A 16,736-nucleotide genomic window follows, 5' to 3' on the forward strand; every position below is an offset into this window, starting at 1 on the left:
GTTGGTAAGGATTAAATCTACACGGAATCGGGTAAGTCAGTCACCCCAGGACAGTCTGACCCACTCATTGCTGGCAGTTGATTAAGCAGCTCTTGAAGGTCAGGGAGAAAAGTCAGAAATTGACAGAGAACTGGGGCTACTGCTTTCATCCTCCCATAAGATTCTACCTGTGAACAAGTGTAGAGTGAGTCACTTGCCATATTTGTTGACTTTTCGGCAAGGAACACAGGAGTTGGAATAAAACATTTTCCCAAGATTTGATACATACAGCTGGGGGGTTGGGGTGGGGGTTAAAAAGAGATGTGTTCCCCGCAATTCCTGTATTTCCAGTCCTTCTGATGGTGATTAGAAACCTTTTCTGGAATAAGCACAGGGAGAAGGTCTAACTTTATGATTTCTCCTTCATTTATCTTTGGATGAAATCAAGTCTCTTTAGAAACTGAAATATTTCATAGACTATTTGGGCTGGAAAGTACCTTAAAAACCATCTAGTCCAACCTCTTATTTCCCAGATGAGAAACTGAAGGCCGGGAAGCAGGTTTGGCCAGAGTGCCAACTCTGGACCAGAACCCGGAAAACTTGCCACCGTGTCTAACGCCCTTGCTAATATTCTAAGACTCCACCTGTCTTGTTTTAAAACCAAGGAATTCCTGACAGCGTGGGAAGTTTAAGGATGAATAAACATTTCAGAAATACAAGAAAGATTTATGTGCTACTCGGTATGTGTGTTAAGAATCATTATCTTCATGGACTCAAACTCAAATTCTTGCATTGGTAGCATAGAATGTAGTCTGGGATGCAGTCAGACGTAGTTCCAGATCTTAATGGTTTCTTAGGTCTGGTTCCTTAGGCAAGTTATTTATATAAATCTGCAAGTCAGGGCTAATGAGACCTACTTTGTAATTTGTGGGGAGGAGGGGTGCCTGGGTAGCTCAGTCGGTTAAGTGTCCGGCTCTCGATTTCCGCCCAGGTCATGATCTCACAGTTTGTGAGTTCAAGCCCCACAACTGTGCGGAGCACAGAGCCTGCTTAGGATCCTGTTCCCCTCTCTCTCTCTGCCCCTCACCACCTCAGAATAAATAAACTTAAAAAAAAAAGTCCCTGTTCGTTATGAGTGGCAGGTGCTTCACACATATGATTTGTGGGGAGGAGTCAATCACGTAGAATATGCCTTCTCCTACCATTAACTCAGTTACTAATTAATATTATTAACCACCTCGGTATTTGCATCGCTATAGGCAAGATGCTGATCGTATCTATTTACCATGGGATTCAAGCATTGAGCAAGAGAATGGGGGGGACAGGCCTACATTCTTCATCACTCCTAGGAAAATAACCAGGGTCACATTGTTGAGTTGTGCAGAGCCGCCAGCCAGGACCATCAAGGATGCTGGGAGGTGGCCCATAACCCACTTGCCAAGTCACGTGTCCTGACACGAGGCGGCCTTTGCCAGGAGGAAGGGCATCTTATCCTATCTTTCACAAAGGCACGGTATGTGCCAGAAGGGACACTTAAAAGAACTGAGTGGCATCGAGAGCAGGCTGATGCCACACACCGGTCACGAGAAGAAAGTGTGTTCTGTTGGTCAGTTACGCAACTTTCCAAATCAGGATACAAATTTCACCAGGATCAGATCATCCCCTGGAGTCTTCTCGGTCTGAGGGCCATTCACAGCCTATCTGTCAAATGCAGAGGCAGATTGGATTGGATGCTCTCCTGGGCTGCTTCTGGCTCTGCTCTGCCTCCTACACAAAATGTTCGTGTGATGTCACAAAGCTTCAAACTCCCTAAAGGGTTGTCTCGGTTCGGAGGGCAACAGGTGAAGTCAAGTCAGCAATGGTGAGCTCATATTGGTAAGGAAGTGGGGGGCGGGCAGAGGAAGAGAACTAGCTTCACTGAGTCCTTATCATTTGCCACCCATTGCCATAAATTACACGGAAAATATGTTATCGTACCCTTCCTGCAGATGAAAAAACGGACGCTCAAGATAACGAGTCCCGCGTTAGCAGGCCAGCGTAATGACTGAATGGCACTCCCCCCACAAAGACCCCCGAAGCCATGTCTACACGTCTGGAAACTGTGAACGCTACCTCCTTTGGAAAGAGCATCTTCACAGATGAAGTTAAGGTAAGGATCTCGAGACGAGATCCTCCTGTACTACTCAGTGGACTCTAAATCCAAGGACAAGTTTTCTTATAAGAAGAAGGCAGAGGACAATGTGAGACACGTAGGGGAGCACATGGTGTGGCCACCAAGGCAGAGATCGGAGCGGTGTGGCTAGGAGGCCGCAAGTCAAGGAGTGCCAGTGGCTGCCGCACGCCGAGAGAAGCCAGGATTCTCCCCCCAAGCCGTTAGTAGGAAGGCCCTGCTAACACCTTGAGTTCAGATTTGTGTCCTGAAAATAAATTCCTGTTGTTTCAAGCCGCCCAGCTGTGGTCATTTGTTAGGGCCACCCCAGGAAATGAACACAACTAATAAGGAGCTGAGCTGGCATTGAAATCCATAAGGAAGTGCCCTCCTTATGGGTGGACTCCAAACCCATATGCTGATCAGTGCCCCTCACTGTCTTGCTGAGTCAAATGCATCCAGCATCCCCAAAGGGTGATGACCGGGAGAAAAGCACAGGCCGGGGGGTAGGAGCCTTCAGGGGAAGGCGTCACCGCACGCCCTGCAAATCTTGGCTCACCTCCAAGTGTTTGGCCAGTCGTCCGGGCTGCAGATGGAGTCTGTGCTCATAGGATCCCAGCTTCCTCCACTTGACTTCCTGGTAATGAAGTTCGAACTGCACCTTCGCTCCGGGGAGGACGTTTACTTCGGTTTTGAAGTTTTCCATGTCAAGAGCCCTGCTCCTGAAAGTTTAACACCCCCGACGTAAGTCCCCACATGCACGAGGGAGAGCAAGACCCCATGTCTATGCAGAGGGCATCTAGGCTTTTCTGGGCAATCAAGCCTGCTCCAGTGTTCGTGAAAGTGAACAGGAGGTACAACAGACATCACTGAAACTTCCAGGTAACTTTAATTCCACCAACAGCTTAGTCTCCTCTCCCGCCTGATCGTTTTCTTCCAGAGCTTCTTACAGATTTAAGTGCCCTCTGCTAGTTATCGATCCCCATTCCACGCCAGGAACTTGACAGGCGTCATTTCTAACACAGCGGCTCTGCAGGACGGTTATCAGTACCCTCATTTCCCAGATGATAACAGATGAAGCTAACAGATTATTAGCAACCTGCTCAGGACCACTCAATTGTGGGGCCAGGACTCAAACCCAAACTCAGATGGTTCCAGAGACCGCACGCATTTCCTCTGAGGCATTTGAGCCTCATTCCAGAGGCTCTTTCCGTTTGTGAAAGTTTGCAGAAAGAAGAAATCTATTATTGCATCAAGTGGGATATGCATTTCCAGCGTAAGCCCTGATGTAAACACATACACGTCAAGGTTACCGCGATTGTTGATTGAGGTGTTTAGTTTTAAAGAGGAAACAGCACGGTTAGCAAGTGAGGATGATGTGGGCGTTAGGAGCAACCATGAGTGATTTTTAAAAATTAAATGGGATTGAGTGGGAGGAGCCACGGATGAGCCGAGCTGGCCCCGCCCTTACCTCACCAGCCCGGCGGTCTTGCCTTTTGCTCTCGCCTGAGAGTACAGCGCTCGACCCACTGTCTTCTCCTTAATTGAACTCGTGAATGTCGTGCCGTCTACGGTCCTAAAAAATGACAGGGGGCCACTGAGTTGTCCCGAGTAGCAGTCTTAGCAAAGCAAACTAAAGACAAACAACCCACCTTGGAGGATTTAGTGAATGGGGGCAATTCTCATGTTGCACCTAGAAGTAACAAGAAGAGAGGCATCTGCCTATGTCACGGTCAGGAGTCCCTTTATCTGGGAGTGTGATTTAAGAGGTAGGCGCCCATCCTGAGAGCTTCCCCTCTGGAGTTGCTGCGTGTGTTTACAATCACTCCGCATCTTCAAGTTTTACCCTTCAGATTAAGCTGTGTTCCCTTTGGGTATCCCTTTTGAATTAGAAATGTGCCCAGGGGAGGTGACTGAGAAATCACTGGTTGTCTGGCTTACATTTGTTCAGAAAATTCTTCTTCTAAGAGCCTGGAGGCGTCACACTGCCCTGCAAGGGTGGGGAAGAGGAAGGAAGGAGGACAGTGCTGGGGAATCCCTTAGCACATGGGTGTTTATCCCTCTAACATCTCCCTCGGGGACCTCTGGCTTCCTTCTCCTTCTCCATCTTTACCTGCCCCACTTTAAGTGCTTGTCGTCTACTGCGTACCAAGTTAATGATGGGTCAGAGCCATCAAATTACAGGATCTCAGAAACAAAATGGCGCCCATGGCACTCAAAGGGATAGTGCCTCTCACCAAGGAGGTATTTAGAAACGCGTGGAGAAGTCTTTTGTTGTGCCGATGACCAAAAGTACTGTTGGCATTATGGGAGGGGACCCAGAATGCTAGACCTTCTGCAGGTGTGACGGCCAGTGTCCCATCCCAGGAGCCACTGGCATGCTTGGTGAGGCACGCGTGAAGGCCGCTTCTTCAGATGAGAGAAATCAGAGCCAGGGGACAGTGACTTCCTTGCTCAAGGTCACACAGTCGGTCAAAAACAGAGCTAGAACTCGACCCATGTGTCCAGATCTGCCCTACTCCCCAACAACCCAATCTCAGTTTCAAAGACCGAAAAATCTTTAAGACAAAACGAAGTTATCTCTAGCAGGAGAATATTTGCAACCTTGATAAAAGGAGCAGAAGAAATGTTTTGACCAGAGACGAGGGCTTGGCAACTCATGTAGAATTCTCTGGTCTCACAAAGTCATCCCTGACTAGAGAGAGACCAAAGTAAATGTATGTCACAGTTCTATCATCCTTTGTCACCTCAAATCTTCTATGCAATGAGATGGAAAAGAAAGAAAAGAATGAAAGAAAACAGAAAGAAGCGATGTCTAGAATAAATGCTGGTTATGTGGTTGAGAAACAAAAATTTAGTAGAAGAGTTTAAAGACGATTTTTCAGACACAGTATCATGTTATACTGCTACATAAAAGCTCTTCCTTCTACATTTTTGTTTTTAGAACAGGCTGCCTAAAATTAAAAAAAATAAATAAATTTCTTGGGGCACCTGCATGGCTCAGTGTGTTAAGCATCCGACTTTGGCTCAGGTCATGATCTCATGGTTTGTGAGTTCGAGCCCTGCGTTAGGCTCTGTGCTGACAGCTCAGAGCCTGGAGCCTGCTTCGGATTCTGTGTCTCCCACTCTCTTTCTGCCCCTCCTCCACTCACTCACACTCTCTCTCTCTCTGTCTCAAAAATAAACACTAAAAATTTTTTTACAGAAATAAAAAATAAAAAAATAAATTTCTAAGCCAATTCAAAGGATATCAAGCCAAAGTCACCTGACACCTTTTCCCCACCTACTTTGCTTGGTTTAGAAAATATGATTATCATGCTCTGCCGTTTTTAGAGGCCAAGGTGCATGGTATTTGAACGCTTCATTCATTCACAGTTATTGTTGGTGACCTTGGTATATGAAAGACCAAAGCTGATGAGAAGTATCTCAATCTAATATCTTAGTAAAAAAAAAAAATAGGCAGACTGTATGCAGAGCCGTGTGCTCTGTGCTGGGCACAGGACATGGGAAGGACATGGCCGGGTGGGGCACACTGTGGGGATGGCCACCTAAGTGATCGGGGGTAGAAAGCCATCCAATCACTTGGAAGAATAAGCGATGTTTAGCCTTGATAAGTGAAGCCACCAGGCGGGACAAGATAATTGGACTTCACTTTAGAAAGCACTGGAGCGGTTGAAAAATATTTTTTGTTATGGAAATCTTTAAATATACAAAAATAGGACAATATAAGAAACCTCCATGAAACCATCCCTGAGCCACACCGTTATCAGTCAGTACTCAGCTGGTCTCAATTCACCTGTACCCCTACTCGACTATTTTGAAGCCAATCTCAGACAGCATATCATTTCATCCTCGAACACTTCAGTATGTATTTTGCAGAGAATTAGGAAAAGAAAATGTTTTGTGAGTGGAACCAGAGCCGGTGGGTAGAAGCAGAACAGATTTCAGTGAAGTATGAGAAATCATTCTAACAGACCTGTCAACCATTGAGTGGATTGCTCTGGAAGGTAGTGAGTTTATCGTAAGGAGATATGCAAGTCAAACCTGAATGAGCCATCTGTCCTCAGCGTAACTGAGGAATCCGATCACTGGACACGTGATTGGACTTAATCAGTAGTTCTCATATTTTTTCCCCATAGAGAAACAAATGACAGGAGACACAGAACTGCTCTGCACACATACTTGGTTTCCTACAAGCCACGGCTACTCCATATATCTCCCCCGAGAAAGCACGTTCAAGTGCAACTGAGAGTTGTTACCAGAGAGATAGCTTAGTTAGCTTTCATTTATGAGGCGTGAAAAGCAAATCCTTCACAAATTCTGATACTTTGAACAGAAACAAATCATGGGGACCCAGCCCACCATGACTCTTGACATCCAGTGGGTCCACAGCTCTGAGAGTGAGAACCACCAGAGCAGTTGGCCATTAAGGTCCACTCTAACTATGAGGGGGGTTGATTCTATGAGCAGAGCAAAGCCAATTTGTAGCCTGGATAGGAGTTACTCACATGGAAAAGTTGGAGATGAAGGCTCCTTTGGGAATCTGAACATCAAACACAACATTCTGAGGCCGTGGGGAGTTGTTCACCACTTTGGTCTGGATGAAGGTGTTGGCCATACGAGAAGTAATAGTGGACTGGACTTTATAGCTATAAAGAGTTACTTGATCAACATCGTCCTGTAATTGGTAAGAAAGCACAGGCGTACTCATGGCAAAATGGCACAGAACTTCGCCACATATTTGATGTTAACAGCACTACATTCTATCATGAACGATCCTCAGGCATTGCGAAGCATACGACTCAGGTATTACTAGGCTTTCTCCTCGCTTAGAATATTTCCCAGGCAGAAGCCTGCCTTTGTTTTAAGATCTCTGGAGATGCCTTTCAGCTCCATGGGTCTATTAATAATGACGTCTAAAGTGAGGATGCGAGTAGAAAATGGTTGTGGGAAGCAAGGTTGGAGTGAGAAAGTTCAGGCAATAATGTCAAATGCAGGGCCCTAGCAAAGGAAAGGGTACGGGATCGCGGGTTTAGGGGACCCTGGCTGTGTCTTCAGAGTGGGGCGCAGCAAGGGGACAGTGGGGTGGAAATACACGTGTGGTCCCCATACTGCTACCTGCCTTCTTCCACCGTATCTGTTACGGGGCCATCTTCTCCCACTTTTCTTCTCCTTCCCCCAGTTCGAACAACACACAAACGGTAACACGCTGACGGGTGTGAGCAACCAATGGAACGTGGAGAGAAAGTATCATGTGGACGCGATGATTGGTCCCGTGCTCTGGATCCCCTTTCCCCACGCTGCTCTACAGACTTAAGGCAGCTCTAGTGTGAAAAATTACGGTATCTCAGTGTGCTCAAAGGCAAGGTACTAAAAGCCCACATCTTTCAGGAGATGCCTGAGAACTGCGAGCTTCTTCAGGACCATGGCAATGATGTGACCCATCACAAGATTTCGCTTGTTTCTCCAAAAGGATTTGCTTATTTCGATAGTAGGTGTCACGTGCCCAAGTCCGTCAGCCAAGATTAAGCCTCTGGACTCGGTAACAGCCAGCCAACTTCAAGCTACGACAAAATCCGGGCTACGTTACTTGTCCTTACTACCCCTTAAATGTATGTTTCTCAAAGTTTCTGTCCGTGCAGAGCAGGAAGCCAACGTAAACCACTTCCTTTTGATGTTTTCTCACCACAGGAAGGACTTCTTCGAACATCTCAGGGAATCGGGCCATGTTGTGTTGGGGAGCTCCTTCTCACAGTCCCGTTCCCCCCTCCAAAGCTGTTAGGTGTCATATTTTAAGTGAAAACGGCTAAGCTGGAATGAATACATGTGCTTGGATGAAGCCAGTGTTGTTGGCAAAACTTGAGACGGTTGAGAGAAACGACATTTTCAGCTCCTGGTGACATCTCTCCTGGCTACTCTCATGCTGAATTTCAGACACACTTCCAAACAGAATTGGGCAAGAGGATATTTCGCAAGTCAGGTAAATGCTCTCAGGGATAGAGACGAAGGAGGCAACCATATTGATCTCCAGATAATAGGTAACAGGAAAATCATTCCGGCGTTAATTTTTAACAAAATCAAAGTAAACTCACCATCGTTTCTCCAGATTCTCCGGAAATGCTTCTCTGTGAAAGGAAGTTAGATAATCATTCTTCAAAAGTGTGTTACTTATTACCTAGAGGACAAAAGCTGCTTTCTCTCAGTCAAAAAAAAATTTGTTTCCCTTCAATACTGATCTGTAATTGATTCACTGGAGCCGAGACATAAATGTCAAATAGTCTCGAATACTATTTTCCCAATGGTATGTTTCTCTGAACACATTTCCCAGCCACTTGGCAAGCACATCATTCTTTGATATAATGCTAGAACAAATATTTTTATTTTATTTAATTTATTCTTTTTTAATATGAAATTTATTGTCAAATTGGTTTCCATACAACACCCAGTGCTCATCCCAAAAGGTGCCCTCCTCAATACCCATCACCCACCCTCCTCTCCCTCCCACCCCCCATCAACCCTCAGTTTTAGAACAAATATTTTTAAATGAAAACATTCAACCAAACACACACTGAGTGGCCTGTATCACCTTTATCCTGTTTTATTTATTTATTTTTTATTTAGTTGAGTGGTGATCTGGATGCTGGGGCTCTGGGCATGCCGTTCACAAGGTCTATAAGTGCTTTGCCTTACAGGGTCCCTTGTCCCCCCACCCACCCCACCCCACCCCCATCCTTCAGACCTCAGCCTGGGGGAATTTTGTCAGTCAAGCTCTCTCATGGCCCCCACCCCCAAATCCAGGTACGCTTCCTTTAAGTTTTCATGGCAGCTAAATTCTTCCTTCCAAGCGAGACAGCGCGGACGTGTGTCTGTCTCTTCCATTGGGCTCAGCTACGTGAGGGTAGGGATTTCGAGGTATTTCCTCTCTGGGGCCAAGAACAGGGACTGTCATGTGAAAAATCCTGTACTTCAACTGCCATGCGAGGGAATTATCCACATGAAGGATTGTCCTCTGGACACGGAAAGCCGAATGGGTTTAAAGCAAAGGGTGAACACCTAATGTCTGTTGAACTTTAACGGAATAAGTCAGGTGCTGGATATAAGGCTAGTTATGCTAATTTGGGATGAACTGAGGTTTTGGGGCAGTGTTCTGTGACATCGTGAGGTCAACGGTTACCCTCTTCTGAACTTTTTGAATGTAATTTTCAGTGACGAGAAGAAGTTTTCCCTCTTGTGGCCGGATGGCATGAGAACTTGCCTATTGGGTTTCAATACTACTGGTCTACAAGAAACCTGGACTTTCAGAGACTCAAAAAGTCACATCCGTACAAAATAAGCCGTTGGTCAGCTTCGTGTGGTGTCCATGAAACACCCCCATTCCCAGCACGTGGCCTCCATGCAGGAGAAGCCACACCCTGGCTGGCTTCCCTGGAGAACTCACCCCCAAGAGTTAGAGGACGCATCTGTGCTGTTGCTGCGGCCTCCAGGATGCAGCCTTGGACATGGCCGGTCCCCAGACTCTGAGCTACTCCCCACCGCGGCAGTGACTGCCCCAGGAGGATGTGTGCCCAGGGGGAGGTATCTGCCACTCCCGGGAGAAGAAATGCCCTCCCTAAGAAGAAATCCTTCCTTATGAGGCAGTAACATCATCCCATAGTCTTAAAATTAGAAGGAAACACATAGCTCTTCATCCTTTAAGGAACTAAGGTGACCATTATGATAAAAAATAAAGCTCTGAGACCATTTAGCAAGAAGCATCTTAATCTTTTCCCTCCTTCGGTCGTGATCTCTTTCACTCGTCCCTTTCGAGACTGAGGCTTACTGTACCTGAAATCTCTGTTTCTCTGGTGCAAACTGAAATTTCCCCGGGGCCAGCTCCACGAGATCTCCATATTCTGCAAACTTAGAAAAGAATTTAGGATATTTATTTCTATTAATAAAAAAGATTCAGAGCAAAGGAGGCAGCGAGGGACAGGCATAAGGGATTCATTCATTATGCTTTGCTATCTTGTTTCCTAAAACTCTGGGAAATCCCATTTTTTAATACAATGACTTCTTTAATGTTTTTATGTTTGCTAGTTATGTCTCAGAGGTGACCAAATGGAAGCTGTTATCCTCCAATTTGTTGGACGAAGGAACGCATTTTTTAGTCTGCCAGAAGACGATGGGGGCATTCAGGTGGGGGTCACTGCAACCCAGTGATCAGGGAGGTGCCTGGGGGAGGCATGGGGTAGATCTTGGCATCAGCAAATGTGTGAGTGGATAAATATGTCCATACGTCTCCTCCAATTTAAAATGTTGATAGGAAAGGAATGCACAAACACATTTGGGTATCTTGGCTTGGATCCCTGGCTCTGTCAGTGAGATTTCCAACACCCTCCGGGGGTTCTTAAGGTGTTGGAAAATAAGATCGTTTCTAAGCAGACAGAGTGATTCCCCCCGCACCCCTGCCATCCCGTTCTTTGGCATTTTTGTGGGTAATCCACTCTGCAAGTATTACAAAGCCTCTGCATCTCCTACGATATTCCCATAACACACATTGCTTTTCTGGCGTCAGAATAACTCTTGCGTGACATTCAAAATGACTCAGTCCAAAACTTTCCTTCTGTTGGCGATGGCCAAGGATCTGAAGTAGAAGCCTTGAACTCCCTGGAAATAATTCCTGCCATCTGCCAGCCTGCAGGCCATCTCCTCCCAACAGGAATATTTAAAGTGCCCTCACTACAGGACTCATGGTTCACATGGGTATGAAAACCAATAGTGTTAATGACTTTTCTTATACTGATAGCAATGTGTCATCCTCATCCAGCTAATAATTATTAAGTGCTTCCTAGTGCTTGCATTGTGCTAGGTAGTTTACATATGTCATTGAATTCCCCTAGTACCTTTGGGGTGGGTCAAGGATCCCCATTTTTCAGATAAGGAATAGGCAGCTGGGTTCCATAGATGGCGCCCCGTGGGGCCGGTCCATTGAATTTGACTTAATACTCATGCAAATCCCATTAATGCTTTCAAAGGTAAGTACACATTCCAGTAATTAGAAAAGCGAACACTCCTACCCAGATGAATTTTACCACAAATTTCCTTTCCGCACAGACCACAGTCCTTAAATAGCAATGGCCACAGACTACTGGGCAAATGCACAGGGCAACGACAAGGGGTTTTCTGGAAGTACTTACTTCTGGAAGTCCACTGGTGGGGATTTCGAAGCCTCGTGTTACAGAAACGAAGAAGCAGACGAGAAGGCACGTGAGTCGACTCATTTTGCTGGGTGGCTTTGCCAAGCTCTCCGTGCAGGGTCTCGGGAGAATTCCACTCCTCGCTGAACCCAGTTCAAAGGAACAGCAGAAGAGTGCGTTTTTTAAAAGAAGAAAAAAGAAGAAGAAAGCTCTCAAACTTTGTTCAAAAACGGGACAAATATTTGTTCTGGAGTTCAAACTTGCGCCGTGGGGGTGGATCGGACACCCAGAGGTTATTCAAACAGCAAAGCCAGAGGTAGTCAGTGGGCTGTGAGGACAAGTCAGGGTCAGATGGATGTGCTTTCTTTGCCTTTTGCTGATTTCTGTCCATCTCAGAATCAGAGGGACCTGAAGATCAGCATCATCCTCTTTCACGGACCAGGTGGGGAACTATATGGAGAGAGAGAGAGTCAGAGAAATAGCGTCAGTGTAAAGTTTCTGGAAACGAAGCCCTTTTATTCAAATGAAAGCAGGAGAAGTTTAGCACAAGTGGAGAAAGAGACACACTGGTTTTCTGAGCAAAGCATTCACTGCTAGCCTGTTCCCCTCTGTCTCTGATAACTGAGGATCCACTGCAGTAAAGCACCGGGCACACGGCCGTGCCAGGTACAAAGGCACGCTCTTCACTGGGGATGTTTCACGAGTGTCTTTGACTCAGAGGACAGTGTCTGTTCTTGTGGCTGTCCCTGATCAGCCTCGCTCAGGTCCGTGGAAAAATTAATTCTCCTCAGTTCCAGAATCAGAGAAAACCCAGTCTGGACACACTGTGGATGATCGCTTCCCATTTGTGGTCTGGAGATAATAAAATACTGTCAGCTAAGAGGTACCGAGGCTTTCTGGTGTCAGGCATTTTTACTTATTATCTTTAACTCTCTCTCTCTTTTTTTTGAATCTATACAAGAACCGTGCGAGGTACGTGCTATATTTATCCTCCTTTATAATGGAGGAAAATAAGGCTAAGTAATTTATTCCACATCTCACGGTAAGTGGAGACACAGATCCAGCAAGGTTGGCCTGACCCCAAGCACTTTGCTCTCCATGGCCACGCAGGCTTAGGAGAGGTAACCTGCCGTCCATCACTGGGATCCAGTGTTCCAGGTGTGAATCTAGACGAGAATTCACCTGAAGTCCCCAACCTACATGGTAAGTCTACTTGATGAGTCTTTCTCTTGAGTTTCTATTCCAGACGTTTGCTTGAACAAGGGTCATGCCGTGGACCCCAGTTCGGTCAGCAGGGGACCTGAGCCCCCATGCCTTTTCTGGTTTTCCTTCTCAGAGTAGAACCCATGGCTTCCTGCCTAATGTTCTGGGATCTAACACCTGGCCTTGGGCTTGTAGCTGGAAATGACCACTCTCTAAAGTCCACTCCCACGGGGGAACCTGCACCTGCAAGGAACTAGGAAGTCTGCTTTGGCCTCAGACACGTGATGCTGGAGAGCTCTTTCCAGGGGATCCTATTCTGAGCACACCCAGCAGCTTCCCTCGAACCCAGAGACTCACTGTGAGAGTTACATCGAACACACGGCCATTGTCTGAGACAGCCGTGGATTTTGTTTAAAGGGAAAAGGTTTAAAAGTTTATTTCAGAAACAATGCAAAGGAAGAAAGAAAGTCAAAAACAATGCCCTGAAGAGAAATTTATATTGAAATATGCAGGATGGTACATAAAAAAACTACAATTTTATTTATAATATCCACGCACATGCCAAAAATCATTCGAAGTGTAGTTTCAAGTAGAATATACAATGCAAATTAAATTAAAAAAATTTGACAATTAAAAAAAAAGTCAACCATACGCCGTCTCCATGAGACACTTCATCTCAATGAGACAAAAACAGACTAAAAGTTGATATTGCATTAAAATTCTGTTCATTTCAAAGACTTAAAAACAAAGAGGGTGTTACAAAGGGGGTGTCAGGTTAAAATAGATGTAGCAAATCAGAACAAAAAGAAAGTCAGAAGAGAGAATTAAGTTTAAGATTAGAAATTAACAATTTGGAGGGGCACCTGGGTGGCTCAGTCGGTTAAGTGTCCCACTTCGGCTCAGGTCATGATCTCGTGGTTCATGAGTTCGATCCCCACGTCGGGCTCTGTGCTGACAGCTCAGAGCCTGCAGACTGCTTTGGATCCTGGGTCTGTCTCTCTCTCTCTCTGTCCCTCCCCCTCTCGCACTCTGTCTCTTGCTATCTCTCAAAATAAATAAACACTAAAAAATTTAAAAAAAAAAAGAAATCAACAGTTTGGAGAAGACATGATAATAAAATACGTTTTTAAATTGGAAGACAGTGATCCATCAATGTGATTAGTAAATGCAGAATATGTGAAAACAATTTAAAAGTGAAGATGAGGCATACAGTATTTTTTGTGAATTTTTTTTTAATGTTTATTTTTGAGAGACAGAGCATGAGCAGGGGAGAGGCAGAGAGAGAGAGGGAGACATAGAATCCGAAGCAGGCTCCAGGTTCTGAGCTGTCAGCACAGAGCCTGATGTGGGGCTTGAACTCACGAACCAGGAGATCATGACATGGGCTGAAGTCGGACGCTTAACGGACTGAGCCACCCAGGTGCCCCAAGATGTAGAGTATCAACATGAATTGACCAGTATGTCAAATTCATTTACATTAAATGTAAAATATTTATTAAAAATAGCCCGTAATATAGAGGTAAACAGAACAAAAAAACGGAGAGAGAAATAGAAAAATCACATAAAAAAATTATTGAGCCTGACCACTTTTTGGAACTTCACAGGATATACGATATCTGGACAACGTACTGAAAGTGACATCGTGGTTTTTAATTAATTCAATGAAGTAGATGTTGTTTTCACCCACAAATCTGAATTACACACTAAAAAAATTTTACAACCAATTTACCTTACTAAAAATAATAAATATTATCCTGGACCACATTTTCATACCAGGAAAGAATAATCCATAAGAGTGAAAAGGGGATTTGCCTAGGTGATTGAGGCTGTTATTACATAAGAAAATTTATCAAACTAAAACTTCAGCAACAAAAATACTAAAAATTTCTCACTCTCAATAGCTATTGAGAAGTCACTCAATAAATTACAAAATCTATTTCAGGTGGAAGTGCTTAAAACATTAATCTCAGGAAGCTTTTTTTTTTAATATACAGGAAGAGTGCATGTGTGTGTGAGTGTGTGAGTGTGTGTGTGTGTGCGTGTACACATGTATAAAACCAATACTCAAACTGGAAAAAATCAAGAAACACTATGCAGAAAAGTCACTTCTCTTAAAAAGAGAAACCACAAGATTAGTTTTTGTTGAGGGTGTGATTCCTAATGTAGAAAATTTAGAGACTCTCATTAAAAAATTTACTAGAAGTAGCAAATCTGTTTGCCAAACAGCAAGGTACACAAGTGAACCCACAAAATCAGTTACATTTTTCTTTACTAGTGATTGCCCTAGAAATGGCACAAAAGAAGTACCTTTTTACTAAGTGTATCAAAAGCACATAGACATTTAAGTCAGGACAGAGATTTATAACAAGAACCATCTTAAACTTTGGTAAAATAAAGGAGTTTATAGAACTGGAAAACTCTACAGGATGAAAAGACAAAAGTCAAAGAAACATGGTTTGACACCACTAAGAATTATGCCCCATGTTTTAGGTTTTAAAATTCATTACAAAGCACAAGTTAAAAAACACCTATGGTGTGATGCTTAAAAGTATAGATGCTGATCAATGGAATAAAATAGTGACTCCAGAAATACATGTCATATAGAATGTATTACAGACCCGTAGCAACAAAACACTAGGGAATGAATTCAGTCCTTCATAAATGCTCCTGGAACAATTTGATAGAGGTATGAAAAAGAATCAACTGTAATCCGTATCTCATGTGATATACAACAAAAATGTAAATGATTCAAAGAATTTCATGTTAAAAAGAGTAATGAAAACTGGCTACCTACTACGTGCTGGGTCTTTTTTGAGGCACCTGATAAAGGAAACAGTAGAACGAGTAAAATACACATGATTAGCAAAACTGGTTAAGGTTTACTAGGACCGACGAAAGCTGCAATCTGTCTTTACCTGTCCTTTATAGAAGAGGGCACGGAGGTTCAGAGAGGTTAAGTGACTTGCTCAAGGTGGCGGAGGCAGGATGGGAACACGGGCTGAGGCTGGCAAGCCTCACAGAAGATGTGGCTCCTGGATGAGCAGAGACATAACATAGAAGGAAATGTAGATGTTACATTACACGGGTTAAACAATACTCAGATGGAAAACAAAAGCGGCTTTAATTTGCTATCAAACACATACCTTAGTCCTCTGATATCCGTGGGGACAAGTTCCAAGATCCTCAGTGGATGCTTGAAACCGTGGATAGTACTGAGCCTTATGTACGCTGTTGGTTCCTCTACATACATACCCACGATCAAGTTTAACTTACAAGTTCGGCAGAGTAAGAGAGGAGCAACAATAACTAACAATAACATAGAGCAATTTAACGAGATAGTGAAGTTCTGTACGTGTGGTCTCTCTCTTCTCTCTCTCAAAATGCCTTACGGTCCTGCACTCACCCTTCCTGCCATGGCGTGAAATGACAAAATGCCTACGTGATGAGATGAAGCGAGGTGACGCAGGGGTCACATGTAGCGTGAGGCTGCTGTTGACCTTCTGACCTTCTGAAGATCCTCTTCTAGATCGTGGTTGAGATGGCCGGAAACCAAAACCGGGAAACTGGAACTCTGGATAAGGGGTGGGGGGGGGGACTGCTGTATTCCACCAAAACACAACTCAGACACTTACAAACGGTGCCGGGAGCTGTAGAGAAACGGATGATCACGTATTGCTTGGTGGCACAGAGACTGGCTCCATCTGTCTGGTGACCGACGTGGTACAAATATAAGCCACGAGCTCTAAAATCTTGCCACACTATCTCTACCCCAGAAACAAATTCCCGGGAAGTGATACAAAGGGGGAAAATTTTATAAAAAGTTTATACCGGTGAAATATGGACAAACAGCAAAGGGAGAAACGATCAGGGGCTAAGAGAGCCGCGCGTTGGGTTAACGAACTAGTTCATGTACCATAAACACCCTGATGGAGACCGACTGTCAAGTGGCTCAGCGTGGCAGTGCACAAGGACGTGGGAAGGGCAGACAGCACTCAGCAACCTGTGATAAACTGGAGAAGAGGACGTGGTTCTGGAAGGTATGGCCAACTCCCTTCAGGAAAGACGCCCATTTCACAGAGAAGACGTCACTTCCGTGGGTCTAGGAGGACGGGCAGGATTTGTCCAGGCTGACCATGGGAGAATGCCACCCAGGAAGGGAGCATAGGGGGTGCAGAGGCGGCCGGGGCATTTGGGGCGATGGGCGTCCCTCGGTCTGGCAGGAGATGGCC

General features: G+C 44.9%; 1 protein-coding gene across 1 annotated transcript in view; it reads right to left on the bottom strand.

Moving 5' to 3' along the window:
- The window catches only part of ITIH2 (inter-alpha-trypsin inhibitor heavy chain 2), a 36,695-nt gene extending 25,188 nt beyond the window's left edge, over positions 1 to 11,507 (bottom strand). The window contains exons 1-6 of the mRNA XM_019460848.2: positions 11,305 to 11,507; positions 9,953 to 10,027; positions 8,221 to 8,253; positions 6,637 to 6,806; positions 3,600 to 3,704; positions 2,688 to 2,850 (exon numbers count right to left, since the gene is read on the bottom strand). Of these exons, the coding sequence (XP_019316393.1) occupies positions 2,688 to 2,850; positions 3,600 to 3,704; positions 6,637 to 6,806; positions 8,221 to 8,253; positions 9,953 to 10,027; positions 11,305 to 11,388 (630 nt within the window). The 5' untranslated portion in view covers positions 11,389 to 11,507. The remainder of the gene's footprint in view (positions 1 to 2,687; positions 2,851 to 3,599; positions 3,705 to 6,636; positions 6,807 to 8,220; positions 8,254 to 9,952; positions 10,028 to 11,304) is intronic.
- Positions 11,508 to 16,736: the final 5,229 nt, after the last annotated feature.

This window comes from Panthera pardus, unplaced genomic scaffold (assembly GCF_024362965.1).
Source record: "Panthera pardus isolate Hobbes unplaced genomic scaffold, ASM2436296v1 HiC_scaffold_6, whole genome shotgun sequence".
In the NCBI taxonomy this organism is placed as follows: Eukaryota; Metazoa; Chordata; class Mammalia; order Carnivora; family Felidae; genus Panthera; species Panthera pardus.